The sequence below is a fragment of the Pelophylax lessonae genome (genome assembly GCF_965119305.1).
Source record: "Pelophylax lessonae genome assembly, chromosome: 4".
NCBI lineage: Eukaryota > Metazoa > Chordata > Amphibia > Anura > Ranidae > Pelophylax > Pelophylax lessonae.
The window spans coordinates 675809471-675833817 of record NC_138771.1 but is presented as its reverse complement, the minus strand read 5'-3'; the positions used below and the strand labels follow the sequence as shown (position 1 = coordinate 675833817).

The 24347-nt window shown below is 50.4% G+C and overlaps 1 protein-coding gene across 1 annotated transcript in view; it reads right to left on the bottom strand.

The window, feature by feature from the left end:
• LOC309553113 (asialoglycoprotein receptor 2-like) overlaps positions 1-24347 on the bottom strand; it is a gene marked incomplete at its 3' end in the record, with an annotated part of 128175 nt that overhangs the window by 40680 nt on the left and 63148 nt on the right. Inside the window, exon 5 of the mRNA XM_082254008.1 lies at positions 12259-12327. Coding sequence (XP_082110134.1) covers positions 12259-12327 — 69 coding nt within the window. The remainder of the gene's footprint in view (positions 1-12258; positions 12328-24347) is intronic.

Genomic DNA, 24347 nt, shown 5'->3' with positions numbered 1-24347 from the left:
CAATCCCTCCACTGCCCTCCATTCAGAGTCCTCCACCCCTCTCTGCCAATCCCTCCACTGGTCTTCATTCAGTGTCCTCCACCCCTATCTGACAATCCCTCCACTGGCCTCCATTCAGTGTCCTCCATTCCTCTCTGCCAATCCCTCCACTGGCCTCCATTCAGTGTCCTCCACCCCTCTCTGCCAATCCCTCCACTGACCTCCATTCAGTGTCCTCCACCCCGCTCTGCCAATCCCTCCACTGGCCTCCATTCAGTGTCCTCCACCCCTCTCTATCAATCCCTCCACTGGCCTACATTCAGAGTCCTCCACCCCTCTCTGCCAATCCCTCCACTGACCTCCATTCAGAGTCCTCCACCCCTCTCTGCCAATCCCTCCACTGACCTCCATTCAGTGTCCTCCACCCCTCTCTGCCAATCCCTCCACTGACCTCCATTCAGAGTCCTCCACCCCTCTCTACCAATCCCTCCACTGGCCTCCATTCAGTGTCCTCCACCCCTCTCTATCAATCCCTCCACTGGCCTCCATTCAGTGTCCTCCACCCCTCTCTATCAATCCTTCCACTGACCTCCATTCAGTGTCCTCCACCCCTCTCTGCCAATCCCTCCACTGGCCTCCACTCAGTGCCCTCCACCCCTCTCTGCCAATCCCTCCACTGGCCTCCATTCAGTGTCCTCCACCCCTCTCTGCCAATCCCTCCACTGACCTCCATTCAGTGTCCTCCACCCCTCTCTATCAATCCCTCCACTGGCCTCCATTCAGTGTCCTCCACTCCTCTCTGCCAATCCCTCCACTGGCCTCCATTCAGTGTCCTCCACCCCTCTCTGCCAATCCCTCCACTGGCCTCCATTCAGTGTCCTCCACCCCTCTCTATCAATCCCTCCACTGGCCTCCATTCAGTGTCCTCCACCCCTCTCTATCAATCCCTCCACTGGCCTCCATTCAGTGTCCTCCACCCCTCTCTGCCAATCCCTCCACTGCCCTCCATTCAGAGTCCTCCACCCCTCTCTGCCAATCCCTCCACTGGCCTCCATTCAGTGTCCTCCACCCCTCTCTCCCAATCCCTCCACTGGCCTCCATTCAGTGTCCTCCATCCCTCTCTGCCAATCCCTCCACTGGCCTCCACTCAGTGTCCTCCACCCCTCTCTGCCAATCCCTCCACTGGCCTCCATTCAGTGTCCTCCACCCCTCTCTGCCAATCCCTCCACTGACCTCCATTCAGTGTCCTCCACCCCTCTCTGCCAATCCCTCCACTGGCCTCCATTCAGTGTCCTCCACCCCTCTCTGCCAATCCCTCCACTGGCCTCCATTCAGTGTCCTCCACCCCTCTCTGCCAATCCCTCCACTGCCCTCCATTCAGAGTCCTCCACCCCTCTCTGCCAATCCCTCCACTGGCCTCCATTCAGTGTCCTCCACCCCTCTCAGCCAATCCCTCCACTGGCCTCCATTCAGAGTCCTCCACCCCTCTCTATCAATCCCTCCACTGGCCTCCATTCAGTGTCCTCCACCCCTCTCTGCCAATCCCTCCACTGGCCTCCATTCAGTGTCCTCCACCCCTCTCTGCCAATCCCTTCACTGTCCTCCATTCAGTGTCCTCCACCCCTCTCTACCAATCCCTCCACTGACCTCCATTCAGTGTCCTCCACCCCTCTCTGCCAATCCCTCCACTGACCTCCATTCAGTGTCCTCCACCCCTCTCTATCAATCCCTCCACTGACCTCCATTCAGTGTCCTCCACCCCTCTCTATCAATCCCTCCACTGGCCTCCATTCAGTGTCCTCCACCCCTCTCTGCCAATCCCTCCACTGACCTCCATTCAGTGTCCTCCACCCCTCTCTATCAATCCCTCCACTGGCCTCCATTCAGTGTCCTCCACCCCTCTCTGCCAATCCCTCCACTGACCTCCATTCAGTGTCCTCCACCCCTCTCTGCCAATCCCTCCACTGGCCTCCATTCAGTGTCCTCCACCCCTCTCTACCAATCCCTCCACTGACCTCCATTCAGTGTCCTCCACCCCTCTCTGCCAATCCCTCCACTGACCTCCATTCAGTGTCCTCCACCCCTCTCTATCAATCCCTCCACTGGCCTCCATTCAGTGTCCTCCACCCCTCTCTGCCAATCCCTCCACTGACCTCCACTCAGTGCCCTCCACCCCTCTCTGCCAATCCCTCCACTGGCCTCCATTCAGTGTCCTCCACCCCTCTCTGCCAATCCCTCCACTGACCTCCATTCAGTGTCCTCCACCCCTCTCTGCCAATCCCTCCACTGGCCTCCATTCAGTGTCCTCCACCCCTCTCTATCAATCCCTCCACTGGCCTCCATTCAGTGTCCTCCACCCCTCTCTATCAATCCCTCCACTGGCCTCCATTCAGTGTCCTCCACCCCTCTCTGCCAATCCCTCCACTGGCCTCCATTCAGTGTCCTCCACCCCTCTCTGCCAATCCCTTTACTGACCTCCATTCAGCGTCCTCCACCCCTCTCTGCCAATCCCTCCACTGGCCTCCACTCAGTGCCCTCCACCCCTCTCTGCCAATCCCTCCACTGGCCTCCATTCAGTGTCCTCCACCCCTCTCTGCCAATCCCTCCACTGACCTCCATTCAGTGTCCTCCACCCCTCTCTGCCAATCCCTCCACTGGCCTCCATTCAGTGTCCTCCACCCCTCTCTATCAATCCCTCCACTGGCCTCCATTCAGTGTCCTCCACCCCTCTCTATCAATCCCTCCACTGGCCTCCATTCAGTGTCCTCCACCCCTCTCTGCCAATCCCTCCACTGGCCTCCACTCAGTGCCCTCCACCCCTCTCTGCCAATCCCTCCACTGGCCTCCATTCAGTGTCCTCCACCCCTCTCTGCCAATCCCTCCACTGCCCTCCATTCAGAGTCCTCCACCCCTCTCTGCCAATCCCTCCACTGGCCTCCATTTAGTGTCCTCCACCCCTCTCTCCCAATCCCTCCACTGGCCTCCACTCAGTGTCCTCCACCCCTCTCTGCCAATCCCTCCACTGGCCTCCATTCAGTGTCCTCCACCCCTCTCTGCCAATCCCTCCACTGGCCTCCATTCAGTGTCCTCCACCCCTCTCTGCCAATCCCTCCACTGACCTCCATTCAGTGTCCTCCACCCCTCTCTATCAATCCCTCCACTGACCTCCATTCAGTGTCCTCCACCCCTCTCTGCCAATCCCTCCACTGACCTCCATTCAGTGCCCTCCACCCCTCTCTGCCAATCCCTCCACTGGCCTCCATTCAGTGTTCTCCACCCCTCTCTGCTGATCCCTCCACTGGCCTCCATTCAGTGTCCTCCACCCCTCTCTATCAATCCCCCCACTGGCCTCCATTCAGTGTCCTCCACCCCTCTCTATCAATTCCCTCCACTGGCCTCCATTCAGTGTCCTCCACCCCTCTCTGCCAATCCCTCCACTGACCTCCATTCAGTGTCCTCCACCCCTCTCTGCCAATCCCTCCACTGGCCTCCATTCAGTGTCCTCCAACCCTCTCTGCCAATCCCTCCACTGGCCTCCATTCAGTGTCCTCCACCCCTCTCTACCAATCCCTCCACTGGCCTCCATTCAGTGTCCTCCAACCCTTTCTGCCAATCCCTCCACTGGCCTCCATTCAGTGTCCTCCACCCCTCTCTGCCAATCCCTCCACTGGCCTCCATTCAGTGTCCTCTACCCCTCTCTCCCAATCCCTCCACTGGCCTCCACTCAGTGTCCTCCACCCCTCTCTGCCAATCCCTCCACTGGCCTCCATTCAGTGTCCTCCACCCCTCTCTGCCAATCCCTCCACTGGCCTCCATTCAGTGTCCTCCACCCCTCTCTACCAATTCCTTCACTGGCCTCCATTCAGTGTCCTCCACCCCTCTCTGCCAATCCCTCCACTGACCTCCATTCAGAGTCCTCCACCCCTCTCTGCCAATCCCTCCACTGGCCTCCATTCAGTGTCCTCCACCCCTCTCTGCCAATCCCTCCACTGACCTCCATTCAGTGTCCTCCACCCCTCTCTGCCAATCCCTCCACTGGCCTCCATTCAGTGTTCTCCACCCCTCTCTGCTGATCCCTCTACTGGCCTCCATTCAGTGTCCTCCACCCCTCTCTATCAATCCCCCCACTGGCCTCCATTCAGTGTCCTCCACCCCTCTCTATCAATTCCCTCCACTGGCCTCCATTCAGTGTCCTCCACCCCTCTCTGCCAATCCCTCCACTGACCTCCATTCAGTGTCCTCCACCCCTCTCTGCCAATCCCTCCACTGGCCTCCATTCAGTGTCCTCCAACCCTCTCTGCCAATCCCTCCACTGGCCTCCATTCAGTGTCCTCCAACCCTTTCTGCCAATCCCTCCACTGGCCTCCATTCAGTGTCCTCCACCCCTCTCTGCCAATCCCTCCACTGGCCTCCATTCAGTGTCCTCCAACCCTTTCTGCCAATCCCTCCACTGGCCTCCATTCAGTGTCCTCCAACCCTCTCTGCCAATCCCTCCACTGGCCTCCATTCAGTGTCCTCCAACCCTTTCTGCCAATCCCTCCACTGGCCTCCATTCAGTGTCCTCCACCCCTCTCTACCAATCCCTCCACTGGCCTCCATTCAGTGTCCTCCAACCCTTTCTGCCAATCCCTCCACTGGCCTCCATTCAGTGTCCTCCACCCCTCTCTGCCAATCCCTCCACTGGCCTCCATTCAGTGTCCTCCACCCCTCTCTCCCAATCCCTCCACTGGCCTCCACTCAGTGTCCTCCACCCCTCTCTGCCAATCCCTCCACTGGCCTCCATTCAGTGTCCTCCACCCCTCTCTGCCAATCCCTCCACTGGCCTCCATTCAGTGTCCTCCACCCCTCTCTACCAATTCCTTCACTGGCCTCCATTCAGTGTCCTCCACCCCTCTCTGCCAATCCCTCCACTGACCTCCATTCAGAGTCCTCCACTCCTCTCTGCCAATCCCTCCACTGGCCTCCATTCAGTGTCCTCCACCCCTCTCTGCCAATCCCTCCACTGGTCTTCATTCAGTGTCCTCCACCCCTCTCTGCCAATCCCTCCACTGGCCTCCATTCAGTGTCCTCCACCCCTCTCTGCCAATCCCTCCACTGCCCTCCATTCAGAGTCCTCCACCCCTCTCTGCCAATCCCTCCACTGGTCTTCATTCAGTGTCCTCCACCCCTATCTGACAATCCCTCCACTGGCCTCCATTCAGTGTCCTCCATTCCTCTCTGCCAATCCCTCCACTGCCCTCCATTCAGAGTCCTCCACCCCTCTCTGCCAATCCCTCCACTGGTCTTCATTCAGTGTCCTCCACCCCTATCTGACAATCCCTCCACTGGCCTCCATTCAGTGTCCTCCATTCCTCTCTGCCAATCCCTCCACTGGCCTCCATTCAGTGTCCTCCACCCCTCTCTGCCAATCCCTCCACTGACCTCCATTCAGTGTCCTCCACCCCGCTCTGCCAATCCCTCCACTGGCCTCCATTCAGTGTCCTCCACCCCTCTCTATCAATCCCTCCACTGGCCTACATTCAGAGTCCTCCACCCCTCTCTGCCAATCCCTCCACTGACCTCCATTCAGAGTCCTCCACCCCTCTCTGCCAATCCCTCCACTGACCTCCATTCAGTGTCCTCCACCCCTCTCTGCCAATCCCTCCACTGACCTCCATTCAGAGTCCTCCACCCCTCTCTACCAATCCCTCCACTGGCCTCCATTCAGTGTCCTCCACCCCTCTCTATCAATCCCTCCACTGGCCTCCATTCAGTGTCCTCCACCCCTCTCTATCAATCCTTCCACTGACCTCCATTCAGTGTCCTCCACCCCTCTCTGCCAATCCCTCCACTGGCCTCCACTCAGTGCCCTCCACCCCTCTCTGCCAATCCCTCCACTGGCCTCCATTCAGTGTCCTCCACCCCTCTCTGCCAATCCCTCCACTGACCTCCATTCAGTGTCCTCCACCCCTCTCTATCAATCCCTCCACTGGCCTCCATTCAGTGTCCTCCACTCCTCTCTGCCAATCCCTCCACTGGCCTCCATTCAGTGTCCTCCACCCCTCTCTGCCAATCCCTCCACTGGCCTCCATTCAGTGTCCTCCACCCCTCTCTATCAATCCCTCCACTGGCCTCCATTCAGTGTCCTCCACCCCTCTCTATCAATCCCTCCACTGGCCTCCATTCAGTGTCCTCCACCCCTCTCTGCCAATCCCTCCACTGCCCTCCATTCAGAGTCCTCCACCCCTCTCTGCCAATCCCTCCACTGGCCTCCATTCAGTGTCCTCCACCCCTCTCTCCCAATCCCTCCACTGGCCTCCATTCAGTGTCCTCCATCCCTCTCTGCCAATCCCTCCACTGGCCTCCACTCAGTGTCCTCCACCCCTCTCTGCCAATCCCTCCACTGGCCTCCATTCAGTGTCCTCCACCCCTCTCTGCCAATCCCTCCACTGACCTCCATTCAGTGTCCTCCACCCCTCTCTGCCAATCCCTCCACTGGCCTCCATTCAGTGTCCTCCACCCCTCTCTGCCAATCCCTCCACTGGCCTCCATTCAGTGTCCTCCACCCCTCTCTGCCAATCCCTCCACTGCCCTCCATTCAGAGTCCTCCACCCCTCTCTGCCAATCCCTCCACTGGCCTCCATTCAGTGTCCTCCACCCCTCTCAGCCAATCCCTCCACTGGCCTCCATTCAGAGTCCTCCACCCCTCTCTATCAATCCCTCCACTGGCCTCCATTCAGTGTCCTCCACCCCTCTCTGCCAATCCCTCCACTGGCCTCCATTCAGTGTCCTCCACCCCTCTCTGCCAATCCCTTCACTGTCCTCCATTCAGTGTCCTCCACCCCTCTCTACCAATCCCTCCACTGACCTCCATTCAGTGTCCTCCACCCCTCTCTGCCAATCCCTCCACTGACCTCCATTCAGTGTCCTCCACCCCTCTCTATCAATCCCTCCACTGACCTCCATTCAGTGTCCTCCACCCCTCTCTATCAATCCCTCCACTGGCCTCCATTCAGTGTCCTCCACCCCTCTCTGCCAATCCCTCCACTGACCTCCATTCAGTGTCCTCCACCCCTCTCTGCCAATCCCTCCACTGGCCTCCATTCAGTGTCCTCCACCCCTCTCTGCCAATCCCTTCACTGTCCTCCATTCAGTGTCCTCCACCCCTCTCTACCAATCCCTCCACTGACCTCCATTCAGTGTCCTCCACCCCTCTCTGCCAATCCCTCCACTGACCTCCATTCAGTGTCCTCCACCCCTCTCTATCAATCCCTCCACTGGCCTCCATTCAGTGTCCTCCACCCCTCTCTGCCAATCCCTCCACTGACCTCCACTCAGTGCCCTCCACCCCTCTCTGCCAATCCCTCCACTGGCCTCCATTCAGTGTCCTCCACCCCTCTCTGCCAATCCCTCCACTGACCTCCATTCAGTGTCCTCCACCCCTCTCTGCCAATCCCTCCACTGGCCTCCATTCAGTGTCCTCCACCCCTCTCTATCAATCCCTCCACTGGCCTCCATTCAGTGTCCTCCACCCCTCTCTATCAATCCCTCCACTGGCCTCCATTCAGTGTCCTCCACCCCTCTCTGCCAATCCCTCCACTGGCCTCCATTCAGTGTCCTCCACCCCTCTCTGCCAATCCCTTTACTGACCTCCATTCAGCGTCCTCCACCCCTCTCTGCCAATCCCTCCACTGGCCTCCACTCAGTGCCCTCCACCCCTCTCTGCCAATCCCTCCACTGGCCTCCATTCAGTGTCCTCCACCCCTCTCTGCCAATCCCTCCACTGACCTCCATTCAGTGTCCTCCACCCCTCTCTGCCAATCCCTCCACTGGCCTCCATTCAGTGTCCTCCACCCCTCTCTATCAATCCCTCCACTGGCCTCCATTCAGTGTCCTCCACCCCTCTCTATCAATCCCTCCACTGGCCTCCATTCAGTGTCCTCCACCCCTCTCTGCCAATCCCTCCACTGGCCTCCACTCAGTGCCCTCCACCCCTCTCTGCCAATCCCTCCACTGGCCTCCATTCAGTGTCCTCCACCCCTCTCTGCCAATCCCTCCACTGCCCTCCATTCAGAGTCCTCCACCCCTCTCTGCCAATCCCTCCACTGGCCTCCATTTAGTGTCCTCCACCCCTCTCTCCCAATCCCTCCACTGGCCTCCACTCAGTGTCCTCCACCCCTCTCTGCCAATCCCTCCACTGGCCTCCATTCAGTGTCCTCCACCCCTCTCTGCCAATCCCTCCACTGGCCTCCATTCAGTGTCCTCCACCCCTCTCTGCCAATCCCTCCACTGACCTCCATTCAGTGTCCTCCACCCCTCTCTATCAATCCCTCCACTGACCTCCATTCAGTGTCCTCCACCCCTCTCTGCCAATCCCTCCACTGACCTCCATTCAGTGCCCTCCACCCCTCTCTGCCAATCCCTCCACTGGCCTCCATTCAGTGTTCTCCACCCCTCTCTGCTGATCCCTCCACTGGCCTCCATTCAGTGTCCTCCACCCCTCTCTATCAATCCCCCCACTGGCCTCCATTCAGTGTCCTCCACCCCTCTCTATCAATTCCCTCCACTGGCCTCCATTCAGTGTCCTCCACCCCTCTCTGCCAATCCCTCCACTGACCTCCATTCAGTGTCCTCCACCCCTCTCTGCCAATCCCTCCACTGGCCTCCATTCAGTGTCCTCCAACCCTCTCTGCCAATCCCTCCACTGGCCTCCATTCAGTGTCCTCCACCCCTCTCTACCAATCCCTCCACTGGCCTCCATTCAGTGTCCTCCAACCCTTTCTGCCAATCCCTCCACTGGCCTCCATTCAGTGTCCTCCACCCCTCTCTGCCAATCCCTCCACTGGCCTCCATTCAGTGTCCTCTACCCCTCTCTCCCAATCCCTCCACTGGCCTCCACTCAGTGTCCTCCACCCCTCTCTGCCAATCCCTCCACTGGCCTCCATTCAGTGTCCTCCACCCCTCTCTGCCAATCCCTCCACTGGCCTCCATTCAGTGTCCTCCACCCCTCTCTACCAATTCCTTCACTGGCCTCCATTCAGTGTCCTCCACCCCTCTCTGCCAATCCCTCCACTGACCTCCATTCAGAGTCCTCCACCCCTCTCTGCCAATCCCTCCACTGGCCTCCATTCAGTGTCCTCCACCCCTCTCTGCCAATCCCTCCACTGGCCTCCATTCAGTGTCCTCTACCCCTCTCTCCCAATCCCTCCACTGGCCTCCACTCAGTGTCCTCCACCCCTCTCTGCCAATCCCTCCACTGGCCTCCATTCAGTGTCCTCCACCCCTCTCTGCCAATCCCTCCACTGGCCTCCATTCAGTGTCCTCCACCCCTCTCTACCAATTCCTTTACTGGCCTCCATTCAGTGTCCTCCACCCCTCTCTACCAATCCCTCCACTGACCTCCATTCAGAGTCCTCCACCCCTCTCTGCCAATCCCTCCACTGGCCTCCATTCAGTGTCCTCCACCCCTCTCTGCCAATCCCTCCACTGGTCTTCATTCAGTGTCCTCCACCCCTCTCTGCCAATCCCTCCACTGGCCTCCATTCAGTGTCCTCCACCCCTCTCTGCCAATCCCTCCACTGCCCTCCATTCAGAGTCCTCCACCCCTCTCTGCCAATCCCTCCACTGGCCTCCATTCAGTGTCCTCCACCCCTCTCTACCAATTCCTTCACTGGCCTCCATTCAGTGTCCTCCACCCCTCTCTGCCAATCCCTCCACTGACCTCCATTCAGAGTCCTCCACTCCTCTCTGCCAATCCCTCCACTGGCCTCCATTCAGTGTCCTCCACCCCTCTCTGCCAATCCCTCCACTGGTCTTCATTCAGTGTCCTCCACCCCTCTCTGCCAATCCCTCCACTGGCCTCCATTCAGTGTCCTCCACCCCTCTCTGCCAATCCCTCCACTGCCCTCCATTCAGAGTCCTCCCCCCCCTCTGCCAATCCCTCCACTGGTCTTCATTCAGTGTCCTCCACCCCTATCTGACAATCCCTCCACTGGCCTCCATTCAGTGTCCTCCATTCCTCTCTGCCAATCCCTCCACTGGCCTCCATTCAGTGTCCTCCACCCCTCTCTGCCAATCCCTCCACTGGCCTCCATTCAGAGTCCTCCACCCCTCTCTACCAATCCCTCCACTGACCTCCATTCAGTGTCCTCCACCCCTCTCTGCCAATCCCTCCACTGACCTCCATTCAGTGTCCTCCACCCCGCTCTGCCAATCCCTCCACTGGCCTACATTCAGTGTTCTCCACCCCTCTCTGCCAATCCCTCCACTGGCCTCCATTCAGAGTCCTCCACCCCTCTCTGCCAATTCCTTCACTGACCTCCATTCAGAGTCCTCCACCCCTCTCTGCCAATCCCTCCACTGACCTCCATTCAGAGTCCTCCACCCCTCTCTACCAATCCCTCCACTGGCCTCCATTCAGTGTCCTCCACCCCTCTCTGACAATCCCGCCACTGACCTCCATTCAGAGTCCTCCACCCCTCTCTGCCAATTCCTTCACTGGCCTCCATTCAGTGTCCTCCACCCCTCTCTGCCAATCCCTCCACTGGCCTCCATTCAGTGTCTTCCACCCCTCTCTACCAATCCCTCCACTGGCCTCCATTCAGTGTCCTCCACTCCTCTCTGCCAATCCCTCCACTGGCCTCCATTCAGTGTCCTCCACCCCGCTCTGCCAATCCCTCCACTGACCTCCATTCAGTGTTCTCCACCCCTCCCGGCCAATCCCTCCACTGGCCTCCATTCAGTGTCCTCCACCCCTCTCTGCCAATCCCTCCACTGGCCTCCATTCAGTGTCCTCCACTCCTCTCTGCCAATCCCTCCACTGGCCTCCATTCAGTGTCCTCCACCCCGCTCTGCCAATCCCTCCACTGACCTCCATTCAGTGTTCTCCACCCCTCCCTGCCAATCCCTCCACTGACCTCCATTCAGTGTCCTCCACCCCTCTCTACCAATCCCTCCACTGACCTCCATTCAGTGTCCTCCACCCCTCTCTATCAATCCCTCCACTGGCCTCCATTCAGTGTCCTCCACTCCTCTCTGCCAATCCCTCCACTGGCCTCCATTCAGTGTCCTCCACCCCGCTCTGCCAATCCCTCCACTGACCTCCATTCAGTGTCCTCCACCCCGCTCTGCCAATCCCTCTACTGACCTCCATTCAGTGTTCTCCACCCCTCCCTGCCAATCCCTCCACTGACCTCCATTCAGTGTCCTCCACCCCTCTCTGCCAATCCCTCCACTGACCTCCATTCAGTGTCCTCCACCCCTCTCTGCCAATCCCTCCACTGACCTCCATTCAGTGTCCTCCACCCCGCTCTGCCAATCCCTCCACTGGCCTACATTCAGTGTTCTCCACCCCTCTCTGCCAATCCCTCCACTGGCCTCCATTCAGAGTCCTCCACCCCTCTCTGCCAATTCCTTCACTGACCTCCATTCAGAGTCCTCCACCCCTCTCTACCAATCCCTCCACTGGCCTCCATTCAGTGTCCTCCACCCCTCTCTGACAATCCCTCCACTGACCTCCACTCAGTGTCCTCCACCCCGCTCTGCCAATCCCTCCACTGGCCTCCATTCAGTGTCCACCCCGCTCTGCCAATCCCGCCACTGACCTCCATTCAGTGTCCTCCACCCCTCTCTGCCAATCCCTCCACTGGCCTCCATTCAGTGTCTTCCACCCCTCTCTACCAATCCCTCCACTGGCCTCCATTCAGTGTCCTCCACCCCTCTCTGCCAATCCCTCCACTGGCCTCCATTCAGTGTCTTCCACCCCTCTCTACCAATCCCTCCACTGACCTTCACTCAGTGTCCTCCACCCCGCTCTGCCAATCCCTCCACTGGCCTCCATTCAGTGTCCACCCCGCTCTGCCAATCCCTCCACTGACCTCCATTCAGTGTTCTCCACCCCTCCCTGCCAATCCCTCCACTGGCCTCCATTCAGTGTCCTCCACCCCTCTCTGCCAATCCCTCCACTGACCTCCATTCAGAGTTTAACCCCTCTCTGCCAATCCCTCCACTGGCCTCCATTCAGTACCCCCCCCCCTTCACATTTATAAATAACTGATGTGCACACTGATCCATTGGTGTTCTTATTTCTATTCGCTGGTTGAGCACTTCCCTCAGTCTCAGCAGTAGCTCCGCTCCCCGCCTTTATCTACTCTTCCAGTGACGAGGACCTCTCCTTATCTGCAGGATGGGTGACATAAGTAACAGATGGCCTCATCCTGGCAGATTTATGCCTCGCCCAATTCTGGAGTACGGCTTGGGGCCACACACCCATCTAATGTATTCTGGTTGTTGATAACTTACGGTTGTCTCTGCTCTCCATCTCAGTCAACAACATTCCCAAAATCTTCTGGACGCCATTGGACAGAGAACCTGGGATGGAAGAAGATGGAAGAAGAACTCAGATTTGGACTCGTTAGAGTTGGACTCGTTAGAGTTGGACAGAGAACCTGGGATGGAAGAAGATGGAAGAAGAACTCAGATTTGGACTCGTTAGAGTTGGACTCATTAGAGTTGGACTCGTTAGAGTTGGACAGAGAACCTGGGATGGAAGAAGAACTCAGATTTGGACTTGTTAGAGTTGGACTCGTTAGAGTTGGACTCGTTAGAGTTGGACAGAGAACCTGGGTTGGAAGAAGAACTCAGATTTGGACTCGTTAGAGTTGGACTCGTTAGAGTTGGACAGAGAACCTGGGATGGAAGAAGATGGAAGAAGAACTCAGAGTTGGACTCGTTAGAGTTGGACAGAGAACCTGGGATGGAAGAAGATGGAAGAAGAACTCAGAGTTGGACTCGTTAGAGTTGGACTCGTTAGAGTTGGACAGAGAACCTGGGATGGAAGAAGAACTCAGATTTGGACTTGTTAGAGTTGGACTCGTTAGAGTTGGACAGAGAACCTGGGATGGAAGAAGAACTCAGATTTGGACTCGTTAGAGTTGGACTCGTTAGAGTTGGACAGAGAACCTGGGATGGAAGAAGATGGAAGAAGAACTCAGAGTTGGACTCGTTAGAGTTGGACAGAGAACCTGGGATGGAAGAAGATGGAAGAAGAACTCAGAGTTGGACAGAGAACCTGGGATGGAAGAAGATGGAAGAAGAACTCAGAGTTGGACTCGTTAGAGTTGGACTCGTTAGAGTTGGACAGAGAACCTGGGATGGAAGAAGAACTCAGATTTGGACTTGTTAGAGTTGGACTTGTTAATAGATGGAGAAGGAGAGGGACGTCTCTGGTAGCAGAATAGAACATCTATAATTCACCATTCCTAGATTTATAAATCTAGAGACCCCTGTACAAAGGACGATCTCCGCTTCTACCACCCGGGACCACGGGGCCAGCTACATTATCTTCAGTTCATTTCTTTATTTAATTGATGATTGTTTTTTATTAATTTGTGACTAAATGTAAACTTTGTTTTGGTTGGATCCTCATAAATGAGGCACCTAATATAAAAAACCTTATAGATACTTAGAGAAAGGTTGAGAAAAGTAGGTCCTACTTACTCGTTTTGGTTTGCATTCCATGTTAATTAGCAAGTACACTCGCTGAATTAATAAGTATCTAATAGAAAGGGAGGACCCTCCCCTTGCCAACATCCAATCATATATAGAGAAAGGTTGAGAAAAGTAGGTTTTACTCAAAAAAAGACTTTGTAGGCACGACATGAGGCAGGTAGGGGCTGACAAGCGCCGCAGGGGGGGGGGGGTATTTTAGGGGGAAGTGGAGGTCATCCGCTCGGAGACCCGCTGGGACCATTGAGATGATCACAACTACATCTGCCCTGAGGTGAGGCTTTAGCTAGTTTACGATGTTTAGGGTCCACAACTTTTTGTACATTATATTGCTGTCCCATAGTTTTGACATGTTTGGCTATATATAAGAGTACATACATACTCCATACCTATATTCTACCATGTCCCCTCTTTTACCATACAGGCACCCCACAGTACCTGGCCATTGGTAAGCTCCATTTAAGAGCTCCCTAGCGGGGGATTTCGCTGACTGGGGTAATTTTTTTTAAAATACTATGAGATGGGTACCTTGCCTTTTTGAATAAGTAATGACTTTGCTTAAAACCTGCTGGGTTAGGTAGACACACATATATATATGTTTGATGTATACTCTTTCATTGTAGGTGATGCCTCAGGCTTTGGGTAATACACCTTGTCTATTAAGAAAATATTTGGGCTATCTACGTGATGCCCTATCGCAGAAGAGGACTGGGCCAGGGGGCAGGGGGGCAATTGCCCCCTGGGCCACCCTGATGTCCTGTAAAAAGGCTGCACAGACATGTCTAAAGGATTCCTGGTGAAGAGAAGTAAAATTTCTCTGCCACTGACCTACTGAGTGCGGGATGAAGACAAGGACAGAGCGCAGACCTCCCTCCCCAGCATGGATGGTGCAAAATGTGTCTGAGCAGAGGCCGGTTCCATGCCCCACTGGAGACTCTCCTGCCCTGGCCAGCCCCAACCGAGTTGTCCCAGCTCCACCCAATCTTCCCCCCGCTGACCAGGTTGGAAACCCGGATTCAGCCAATGAGTAGAGAGTACCTGGAGCAGGGCTTGAGCCTGGAATGGAGGTCAAGAGGAGGACGGGAAGAGGGAGAGTGAGAGGGGGGTTGAGCCGCTGCACCATGGGCCTCTGGTTTGTACTTGCCCCCTTGGCTGAAAGTTGCAAGTCTGCCCCTGTCCATGTGGTTGAATTTTCTCTAAACTCATGTAGCAGGATTCCCAGCCATTTTGCTGGATATGGGTCCGCCAGGGGACATACTAAAACATTTAATCTGAAAATGGCTTAATGTAGCTTAATGTGTAATAAAGTGCCTAAACCATAACCAATTGCCCTGAAACTTTGCACAGACTAAGTTTTTAACTTCCCTAATATATCCTAGAAGTTTCATGTAGTTTGGTCTTCCAGGAGGCAAACTGGGGACATTAAGCTTGTTTTTTGGGGAGCTTAATGTGGCTTAACGTACAAAAAAGAGCTTAGATGTGAACCAATTTCCCCCAAACTTGGCACAATAGAAGAGTCTATCAATTCCAACATATTCTGAAAATTTCAGATCATTTGGTAAATCACACCAAAAGTTATTCACATTAAGCTATTTTTTTACAATACTAAAACGTTTAATGTCCTTAGCTTAATGTGAAAAGAGCTTAATGTACCAAAATGTGCCTAAACCTCAACCAATTGTCTTGAAACTTTGCACAGCCCAAGTTCTGCACTTCCCAAAGCTATCCTGGAGGTTTCATCGATTTTGGTCTCCCACACGGAAAACTGGGGACATTAAGCTCTTTTTTTGGGGAGCTTAATGTGGCTTAACGTACAAAACAGAGCTTAGATGTGAACCAATTTCCCCCAAACTTGGCACAATATAAGGGTTTATCAATTCCAACATATTCTGAAAATTTCAGATCATTTGGTAAATCACACCAAAAGTTATTCACATTAAGCTGTTTTTAGCAATCATAAAAACGCATGGCTTAATGTGAAAAAAGCTTAACGTACCAAAATGTGCCTAAACCTCAACCAATTGTCTTGAAACTTTGCACAGCCCAAGTTCTGCACTTCTCAAAGCTATCCTGGAGGTTTCATCGATTTTGGTCTCCCACACGGAAAACTGGGAACATTAAGCTCTTTTTTTGAGGCGCTTAATGTGGCTTAACGTACAAAAAAGAGCTTAGATGTGAACCAATTTCCCCCAAACTTGGCACAATAGAAGAGCCTATCAATTCCAACATATTCTGAAAATTTCAGATCATTTGGTAAATCACACCAAAAGTTATTCACATTAAGCTCTTTTTAGCAATCATAAAAACGCATGGCTTAATGTGAAAAGAGCTTAACGTACCAAAATGTGCCTAAACCTCAACCAATTGTCTTGAAACTTTGCACAGCCCATGTTCTGCAATTCCCAAAGCTATCCTGGAGGTTTCATCGATTTTGGTCTCCCACGTGGAAAACTGGGGACATTAAGCTCTTTTTTTGGGGCGCTTAATGTGGCTTAACGTACAAAAAAGAGCTTAGATGTGAACCAATTTCCCCCAAACTTGGCACAATAGAAGAGTTTATCAATTCCAACATATTCTGAAAATTTCAGATCATTTGGTAAATCACACCAAAAGTTATTCACATTAAGCTCTTTTTAGCAATCATAAAAACGCATGGCTTAATGTGAAAAGAGCTTAACGTACCAAAATGTGCCTAAACCTCAACCAATTGTCTTGAAGTGCAAAACTTGGGCTGTGCAAAGTTTCAAGACAATTGGTTGAGGTTTAGGCACATTTTGGTACGTTAAGCTCTTTTCACATTAAGCCATGCGTTTTTATGATTGCTAAAAAGAGCTTAATGTGAATAACTTTTGGTGTGATTTACCAAATGATCTGAAATTTTCAGAATATGTTTGAATTGATAGGCTCTTTTATTGTGCCAAGTTTGGGGGGAAATTGGTTCACATCTAAGCTCTTTTTTGTACGTTAAGCTACATTAAGCGCCCCAAAAAAAGAGCTTAATGTCCCCAGTTTTCCGTGTGGGAGACCAAAATCGATGAAACCTCCAGAATAGCTTTGGGAAGTGCAAAACTTGGACTGTGCAAAGTTTCAAGACAATTGGTTGAGGTTTAGGCACATTTTGGTACGTTAAGCTCTTTTCACATTAAGCCATGCGTTTTTATGATTGCTAAAAAGAGCTTAATGTGAATAACTTTTGGTGTGATTTACCAAATGATCTGAAATTTTCAGAATATGTTTGAATTGATAGGCTCTTTTATTGTGCCAAGTTTGGGGGGAAATTGGTTCACATCTAAGCTCTTTTTTGTACGTTAAGCTACATTAAGCGCCCCAAAAAAAGAGCTTAATGTCCCCAGTTTTCCGTGTGGGAGACCAAAATCGATGAAACCTCCAGAATAGCTTTGGGAAGTGCAAAACTTGGACTGTGCAAAGTTTCAAGACAATTGGTTGAGGTTTATGCACATTTTGGTACATTAAGCTCTTTTCACATTAAGCTAAGGACATTAAACGTTTTAGTATTGTACAAAAATAGCTTAATGTGAATAACTTTTGGTGTGATTTACCAAATGAGCTAAAATTTTCAGATTATCTTAGCACCAATAGAGTCTTCTATTGTGTGAAGTTTGGGGGAAATTGGTTAACATCTAAGCTCTTTTTTGTACGTTAAGCCACATTAAGCTCCCCAAAAAACAAGCTTAATGTCCCTTGGAGGCAATGTTGTCCTAATGGACAACGAAAAATACCAAGAAATGTGTCTCAACATCTTGCAAAATAAAAAATACTATCAACCAATCTCTCCCTTAATGATACACAGCTTCAATGAGGAATTTTACAAACTCGTTGACAGAGCCTACAACAATAAAACTATTACCAAAACCCTTTGGGAATTCATACGCACAAAACACCCGCGAGTACCAACATTCTACGCACTCCCCAAAGTGCACAAAAACCCACTAAACCCGCCCGGACGACCCATAGTTTCCGGTAACGGATGCATTACTGAAAATATTAGTCAAGTGATTGATGCTCACCTAAAACCTTTTGTCACCAAACTGGCATCATATGTCAAAGACACCGAACATTTACTTCAGATACTTGATAATATCTCTATACCAATAGACGCCTTTCTCGTTACTATTGATGTCGAAACTCTCTATAATAACATCCCCCACTCAAAAGGCCTAAAAACGATAGAAAAAGTACTCCAACAAGAAAGTAGATATGATGCTAATTTTAGCACTTTTATTCTACAGATGTTGAGATTTATACTAAACCACAATGTCTTCTCTTTTTGTGGCACACATTATGCTCAAATATGCGGTGTAGCGATGGGCACAAGCTGTGCGCCCACATACGCTAACATATATTTAGGCGAATGGGAAGAGGATTTCCTATCATCCGAATACCACACCAGATACACGAGCCACATCATTCTGTGGCAAAGATTTCTCGATGACATCTTTCTCATATGGACTGGATCTGAAGCCCTTCTATTGGAATGCCTAAACCAAATGAATCAGAACCACTTCAATATGTATTTCACTATCACATATAACCAAACAAAAGTACCATTTTTGGATACTTACATTTATAAAGATGATGCGGGCAATCTCCTAACAACACTCTTCAGAAAACCAACAGCTGGTAACACAATACTCCACGCCAAGAGCTTCCACCCAGATCCTCTCAAAAACTCGATACCCTACAGTCAGTTCCTCAGACTTAAGAGAAACTGCTCTAAACCCTTGGAATTCCAAAAAGAAGCTAATGCTTTAAGAGACAGATTAACTGACAGAGGATACTCAAAAACATGCCTGAGAAAGGCGTTTAATCGAGTCAACCAATTGGACAGACACGAGATTCTGTACAAACAAACTAAAAAGGACAAAAAAACAGATGTACCCCCCACAAGAATTATCATGCGCTTCTCAAACGAGCACAAAAAAATAAGAAATATTATACAAAAGAATTGGCCTATCCTCACTGAGGACCCCACAATCAAAGGACTGGTACCTACTTATCCTCTCATCACTTACAGGAAATCACGATCTGTACAACAGACTCTAGTAAGGCGTGAAATGAAGTCCCAAAAAGACCCATGCAACACCGTGGGAACCTTTCCCTGTGGCTCCTGCGCCCAATGCGCAGTAATACTCAAATCCACACACCTAATTTTACCGAATGGTGAAACCTTCATCCCTCGTCATTTTGCCAACTGCAAAACTAAGGGGGTTGTATATATCATGAATTGCGAATGTGGAGCATTCTACATCGGAAAAACAAAACAAGAATTTGGACTGAGTCAATAAACATGTCCAAAACATGACTATCGGCAACTTCCATCTTCCGTTAGGCCGCCATATAACCCAACACCACAAATATAAGATGCCTAAAGTTTCCTTTACTGCATTAGAACGCATCCACATTCCAGCCAGAGGAGGGGACTGGAACAAATCCCTCCTACAGAAAGAACTGCGCTGGATAAAAAAACTTAACGCAACCACACCCCCTGGATTAAATGAAAGTGCGAGTTATCGCCCTTTCCTAGAAGGTTTTGCCTCAGGCAAAACCGATTGATAATACATATTCCTTGACATAATTTATTATTATTTTATTCTTTATTTATCTTTATTTCTTATTTTTATTTTTTTTTTATTTTTTATATATATTTTCTTTCATTCTTTCATTCATAAAATTCTTCTTGTATGTGACATGTTTGTTGGCATTGGGCTTTACCCCTCCGTGCCCAAGAGTCACCCTTATTTGGATAGTCCCCTACTCCTCCTGTTGTAATTTATATTGCTGTTAATATTGTTACTTCACTTTATTGTATGATTGTAATTACCCATTATTTACTTTATTTACCATAAACTCTCTTTTATATATATGCTACATATGCCCATTACACTGTGATCAATTAGTACAGGTTCCATCACCCAGGTTTGTCATATTCCCCTCTTTGCCCTCCCAGAGTTCACCCGGCACAGGTAACCCCAGAGCATGACACTCTGGGGACTGACAAGGACGATGGGGATCATACCCCTTCAAATCTTTGTCCCATTCCTGTGTCGGCGGCCTCGGAACATCTTCATTATACCCTTCACGTCAAATAGGCAGGGTGCGCGCGCAGCCCATCGGCGCGCGCACCACGGCCCCACGCCGGCCCGAGCCCGGATCGTCCTGAGATATGCGCGCGCAACTCCATCGGCGCGCGCATCCATCTCCCACGTCGACCCGGACTCCCGATCGACGTCATGACGTACGGCGGCGCTACTGCGCATGCGCCGAGGGATATAAAAGGCCGGGGATTTCTAACAGGCCGTCACTTCCCTCCAGCCGAGGGATGATACGGACGCCCCAGGATACGCAGCTCTGGACTCCCATTCTACCACACAGCCCTACCTAAACGTAAGTTCATCATCCAACAATGCTTCATCTTTTGCACTGTTGGATGTACTCTTTACCAGTGCCCACAATGCCTCAAGGCTCATTAGCACTAATTATCTTTACCAGGGAAACACCAGGATCCTTAACCAGGGCTCCCCCTGCTGTTTAGAATCCGGAACTCCCTGCAAATGTAAGTCATTAATATTTTAATATGTGTGCATATCAAGCAAAGAAACCCAGCCAACACCAAACTCAATCTGCCCTATTATGCAGGCTCAAAATAAAGCAAAGTGAGAACACAGCCTCCACTGCATTTGGACTACCATAACCAAGACCTTCAACACCAATTGTAAGTGATCAGCACTAACTCCGATAGTGCTTTAAATACAATCACAATAAATATTTTGACCTAATTGGTGTCATATATGTCATATATTCTTCAGGCCATTGAGAAGGACTACCCCCTTCCTCACATTATCAAGCAACTCTTACAACATGTAAGTTTGCTTCATACATTTCTATTCAATTTTACTTATATTCAGTTGGCAACATTCACCATTACCACATATCTTTACAGACAGCCATTCCTCCAGAAATCCTGTTGAACATTCTTGGAGGGCAATGGGAATACCAAATCCTGGGACCTGACCGTTGAATCACATGTATGTGCATATTCTATTATTCACTATTTTTATAAATAGTGTTATACTACAATAAATCTTTAATATATACTCACTATATTTTTCAGATATGGTGACCCCTTCCCACTTCCTTGACAAAGGCAATACACTTATGCCGAAACGCGTCGGAAGTCTGACAAAGATACTCTCTCTCAAGCTCACATTTATGAGCTTTAAATAGACAGAGTTCTTTAAAGTCACCATTTCCACCTTGTCACCTTTCGTTCTATCTTCACTTACTCACATGGGTCTATAACCCATTGGCACTTACTGTGTTTATATTGTTTGTATCATTATTTTGCTATCAGCATATTATTATTATTTTTTAATAAATATAGCATTTTACTAAGCCCGCAAAGTCCCAATTCCTTGACCTGAGGCATCAAACTTGCTCCAAAACGTTTTTCTGGGACGGAGGCTACACCTACTTATCTAGGTATCAGGGATCGACCCTTTTCTCCTGTCTAATGTCCCTTGTTTGCCTCCTGGAAGACCAAACTACATGAAACTTCTAGGATATATTAGGACAGTTAAAAACTTAGTCTGTGCAAAGTTTCAGGGCAATTGGTTATGGTTTAGGCACTTTATTACACATTAAGCTACATTAAGCCATTTTCACATTAAATGTTTTAGTATGTCCCGTCCGCCAGGGTTACCGCTAGCAGCAACAGCACAGTTAGGCATTTTCTCCAAGTGTGAGCACTGAGACAAGAATCAGTCCAGCATCTTTGGGTTTTTAGGTTTATTGTGAACTTGGATGGGAGAAGGGATGAGTGGGATACTCTTCTGGCTCAACTATGCACAAAGTTAGGAGGAACACTGAAAAAAATGCCTGCTGATGCTGACTTGATGCTGGCTGAATGCCGGTCAACGCCGGTTGGCGATAATTAACGCTGGCTTGACGTCTGTTAGCAATAAACTGACTTCTGACACTTTCTTATGGCACAAAGTCCTTGTAGAAGCTCCCTCTACACTCTTCTTTGAGGTAGCTACTTGTACACTTGCTGCAATTCTTAACACTTCAGGGCCCTCATCGGCACCCTCTTTACACACACTTCTCTTCAGGGCTTATACACCGGCACCCCCATTCTAAGCCTTCTCTATTGGTTAGCTGGCTCCTGGATCCCTCTGACCTCCTGGAGTGGTCCCCTAGCCTAGCAGACCCCTGGACAGTTTTCAGTACTCACGACACTGCTTTCCCAAAAACTCCTGCCCCGCAGCTCCACACGGTCCACAGCACTCTGGATCGCTCTCTGCAGCTCAGCTCAACATTCTGTCCTCTAGGCCGACTGCCAAGGACACCTTTCCTGACCCTGACAGGAGGAGAGACAGCCTTCACCCTCCTCCTGGGACTCTGCTTCCCACCAAAGATGCACTGTCGTGTGCTCCCTTCAGGCTTATACCTCCTCCCAGGATGCACTGCGGCAGATTCTGCCCTCTGGGGTAGATACAAGCCCTGGTGTGCTATTGGCCAGTTTCCTCCACTGTCCAACGAGAGCCCTCATTAGACACAGTGGGGAGACTCCCCAAGCTCAACAGGCACACCTGAGAACACATGACAGCATAGCTGAACAATCGAGGCCCCCCTGATAAGCAGACAGGGCCCCCCATATTCTTTTCCTAGCACCTACCTAGGAGGGAGCTACACTCAGAATATTTGGTTCAGCCATCACATCTGCGATCTATTCAGGTTCCAGGACACACCTCCCCAGGCTCCAGGTTCTAATATATATATATATATACTCTCCAATGTATCCCTTTATAGGTAAGATGTATCAGAAATCTGTGATATTTTACTCCCCTTTCGTAGAGTGTTGCTGTACATCCTATTCACAAAGACATTACGGTTACACTTCTTTCTATCCGGAGTGCATTGATATCACATCCTAGCTCAATAGTCTTGTCTGGTCATATGTTTGGAGAAAGGAGCACCTGGGCCACCGTTTTGGGGTCCTCCCACTGCTCTCTGCAGGGGCCCCTGTGTCCACCCCCAGGATTTACTCTCGCCCAGATCCTTATCTTCAAGGCCTATCAGGCAAACATCATCTCTTCCACCCTATTCTTCATTCTTCCATTTTTTTACTTTTTTGTTCTTCATTTTTCTCTTTGATTTATGATATTTTGGAAATGTATGACCAAGATATATGTACATAAAATAATAAATAGTTGTTACATGATATGATACTTATGTAAATCTTTTCTGTGTACACCTTTAAATCCTATAATATCACCCACCCAATCAGTCCGAGGAAGCAAGTGTGTCTTGTGAAACGCGTTGGATTTTAGACATGGAAGAACTGTGGGCCTAACTACTGATATCCGAATCAATACCAGACTTACCTTTCATTGATGGACAAATTCCACATGATTTGTTCCATACCTCAATGCTTTGGGTTTGCGTACCTGTTGATCTACCGTTTAGTAGAGGGCGTTGCTATGATTTTATGACGTTTAAGACATTTTGTAATAAAAAATTGTATTTTTTAAATATTACCCGCCTCATGTTGTGCCTACAAAGTCCGCTTTTTTTGAGTAAGTAGGGCCTTCTTTTCCCAACCTTTCTCTAAGTATCTAATATATCTTTATTGTATAAATTTGGTGCCTCATTTATGAGGAACCAAGCAAATAAATTGATATTTAGTCACAAATAATAAAGAATAATCATCAATTAACCGGTTGCCGACCGCCGCACAACTATATACTGCGGCGGTCAGCCCCGGCCAGGCAGAGTGACGTATGGGTACGTCACTTGCCTGTCACTGACTTGTGAGCCAATTGTGGGCGGGTGCACACCCGCCGAGGCACACGCCCGCCCCGGCTCGTTCACTGACAAGTCAGTGCGTGTGACCGGCGGACCCGATCGTCCGCTGGTCACTCACAATTGCTCCGGTGAAGGAAGAAAGGCAGGCGGCTAATGTAAACAAGCCGCCTGTCATTCTCCCTGGTGTAAAAATGAAGATCAGACGGTTCTACTATGTAGGACCGTTGATCTTTGTTTTTACACCAATAGCCATGTCCCTTTACAGTTAGAAACACGCCCCTAGGACACACTTAACCCCTCCCTCTCCAAAACAGTTAACCCCTTCCCTGCCAGTGTTATTTTTACAGTAACAGTGCATATGTATAGCACTGATTACTGCAGTAATGTCACTGGTAACCCCAAAAGTGTCAAAAATGTCAGTCAAGGGTCCGATCTGTCCGCCGCAATGTCGCAGTACCGAAAAAAAATCGCAGATCGCTACCATTACGCGTTAAAAAAAAAAACACCAAAAATGACAAAAATCTTTCCCTTAGTTAGTAAACGCGATAACTTTTGCACAAACCAATCAAAATACGCTTATTGTGTTTTTTTTTTTACCAAACATATGTAGCATAAAACAAATTGGCCTAAAACATTAAAAAATTTTGATTTTTACATTTTTTTTTGGGTAATTTCATATAAAAAAAATGTGAAAAATATTGCTATTTTTGCAAAATTTATACTCTTTTTTTGTTTATAGCGCATGATCAAAAAATCACACAGGTGATCAAATACCACCAAAAGAAAGCTCTGTTTGTGGGAAAAAAAGGACGTAAATTTCGTTTGGGTACGGCGTGGCACGACCGCGCAATTGTCCGTTAAAGTTGCACAGTGCCGAATTGCAAAAAAGTGGCCTGGACGTAAGACAGCGAAATCCTCCGGGGGTAAAGTGGTTAAATACTACCTGCCTCATGTTGTGCCTACAAAGTCTGCTTTTTTTGAGTAAGTAGGGCCTACTTTTCCCAACCTTTCTCTAAGTATCTAATATATCTTTATTGTATAAATTAGGTGCCTCGTTT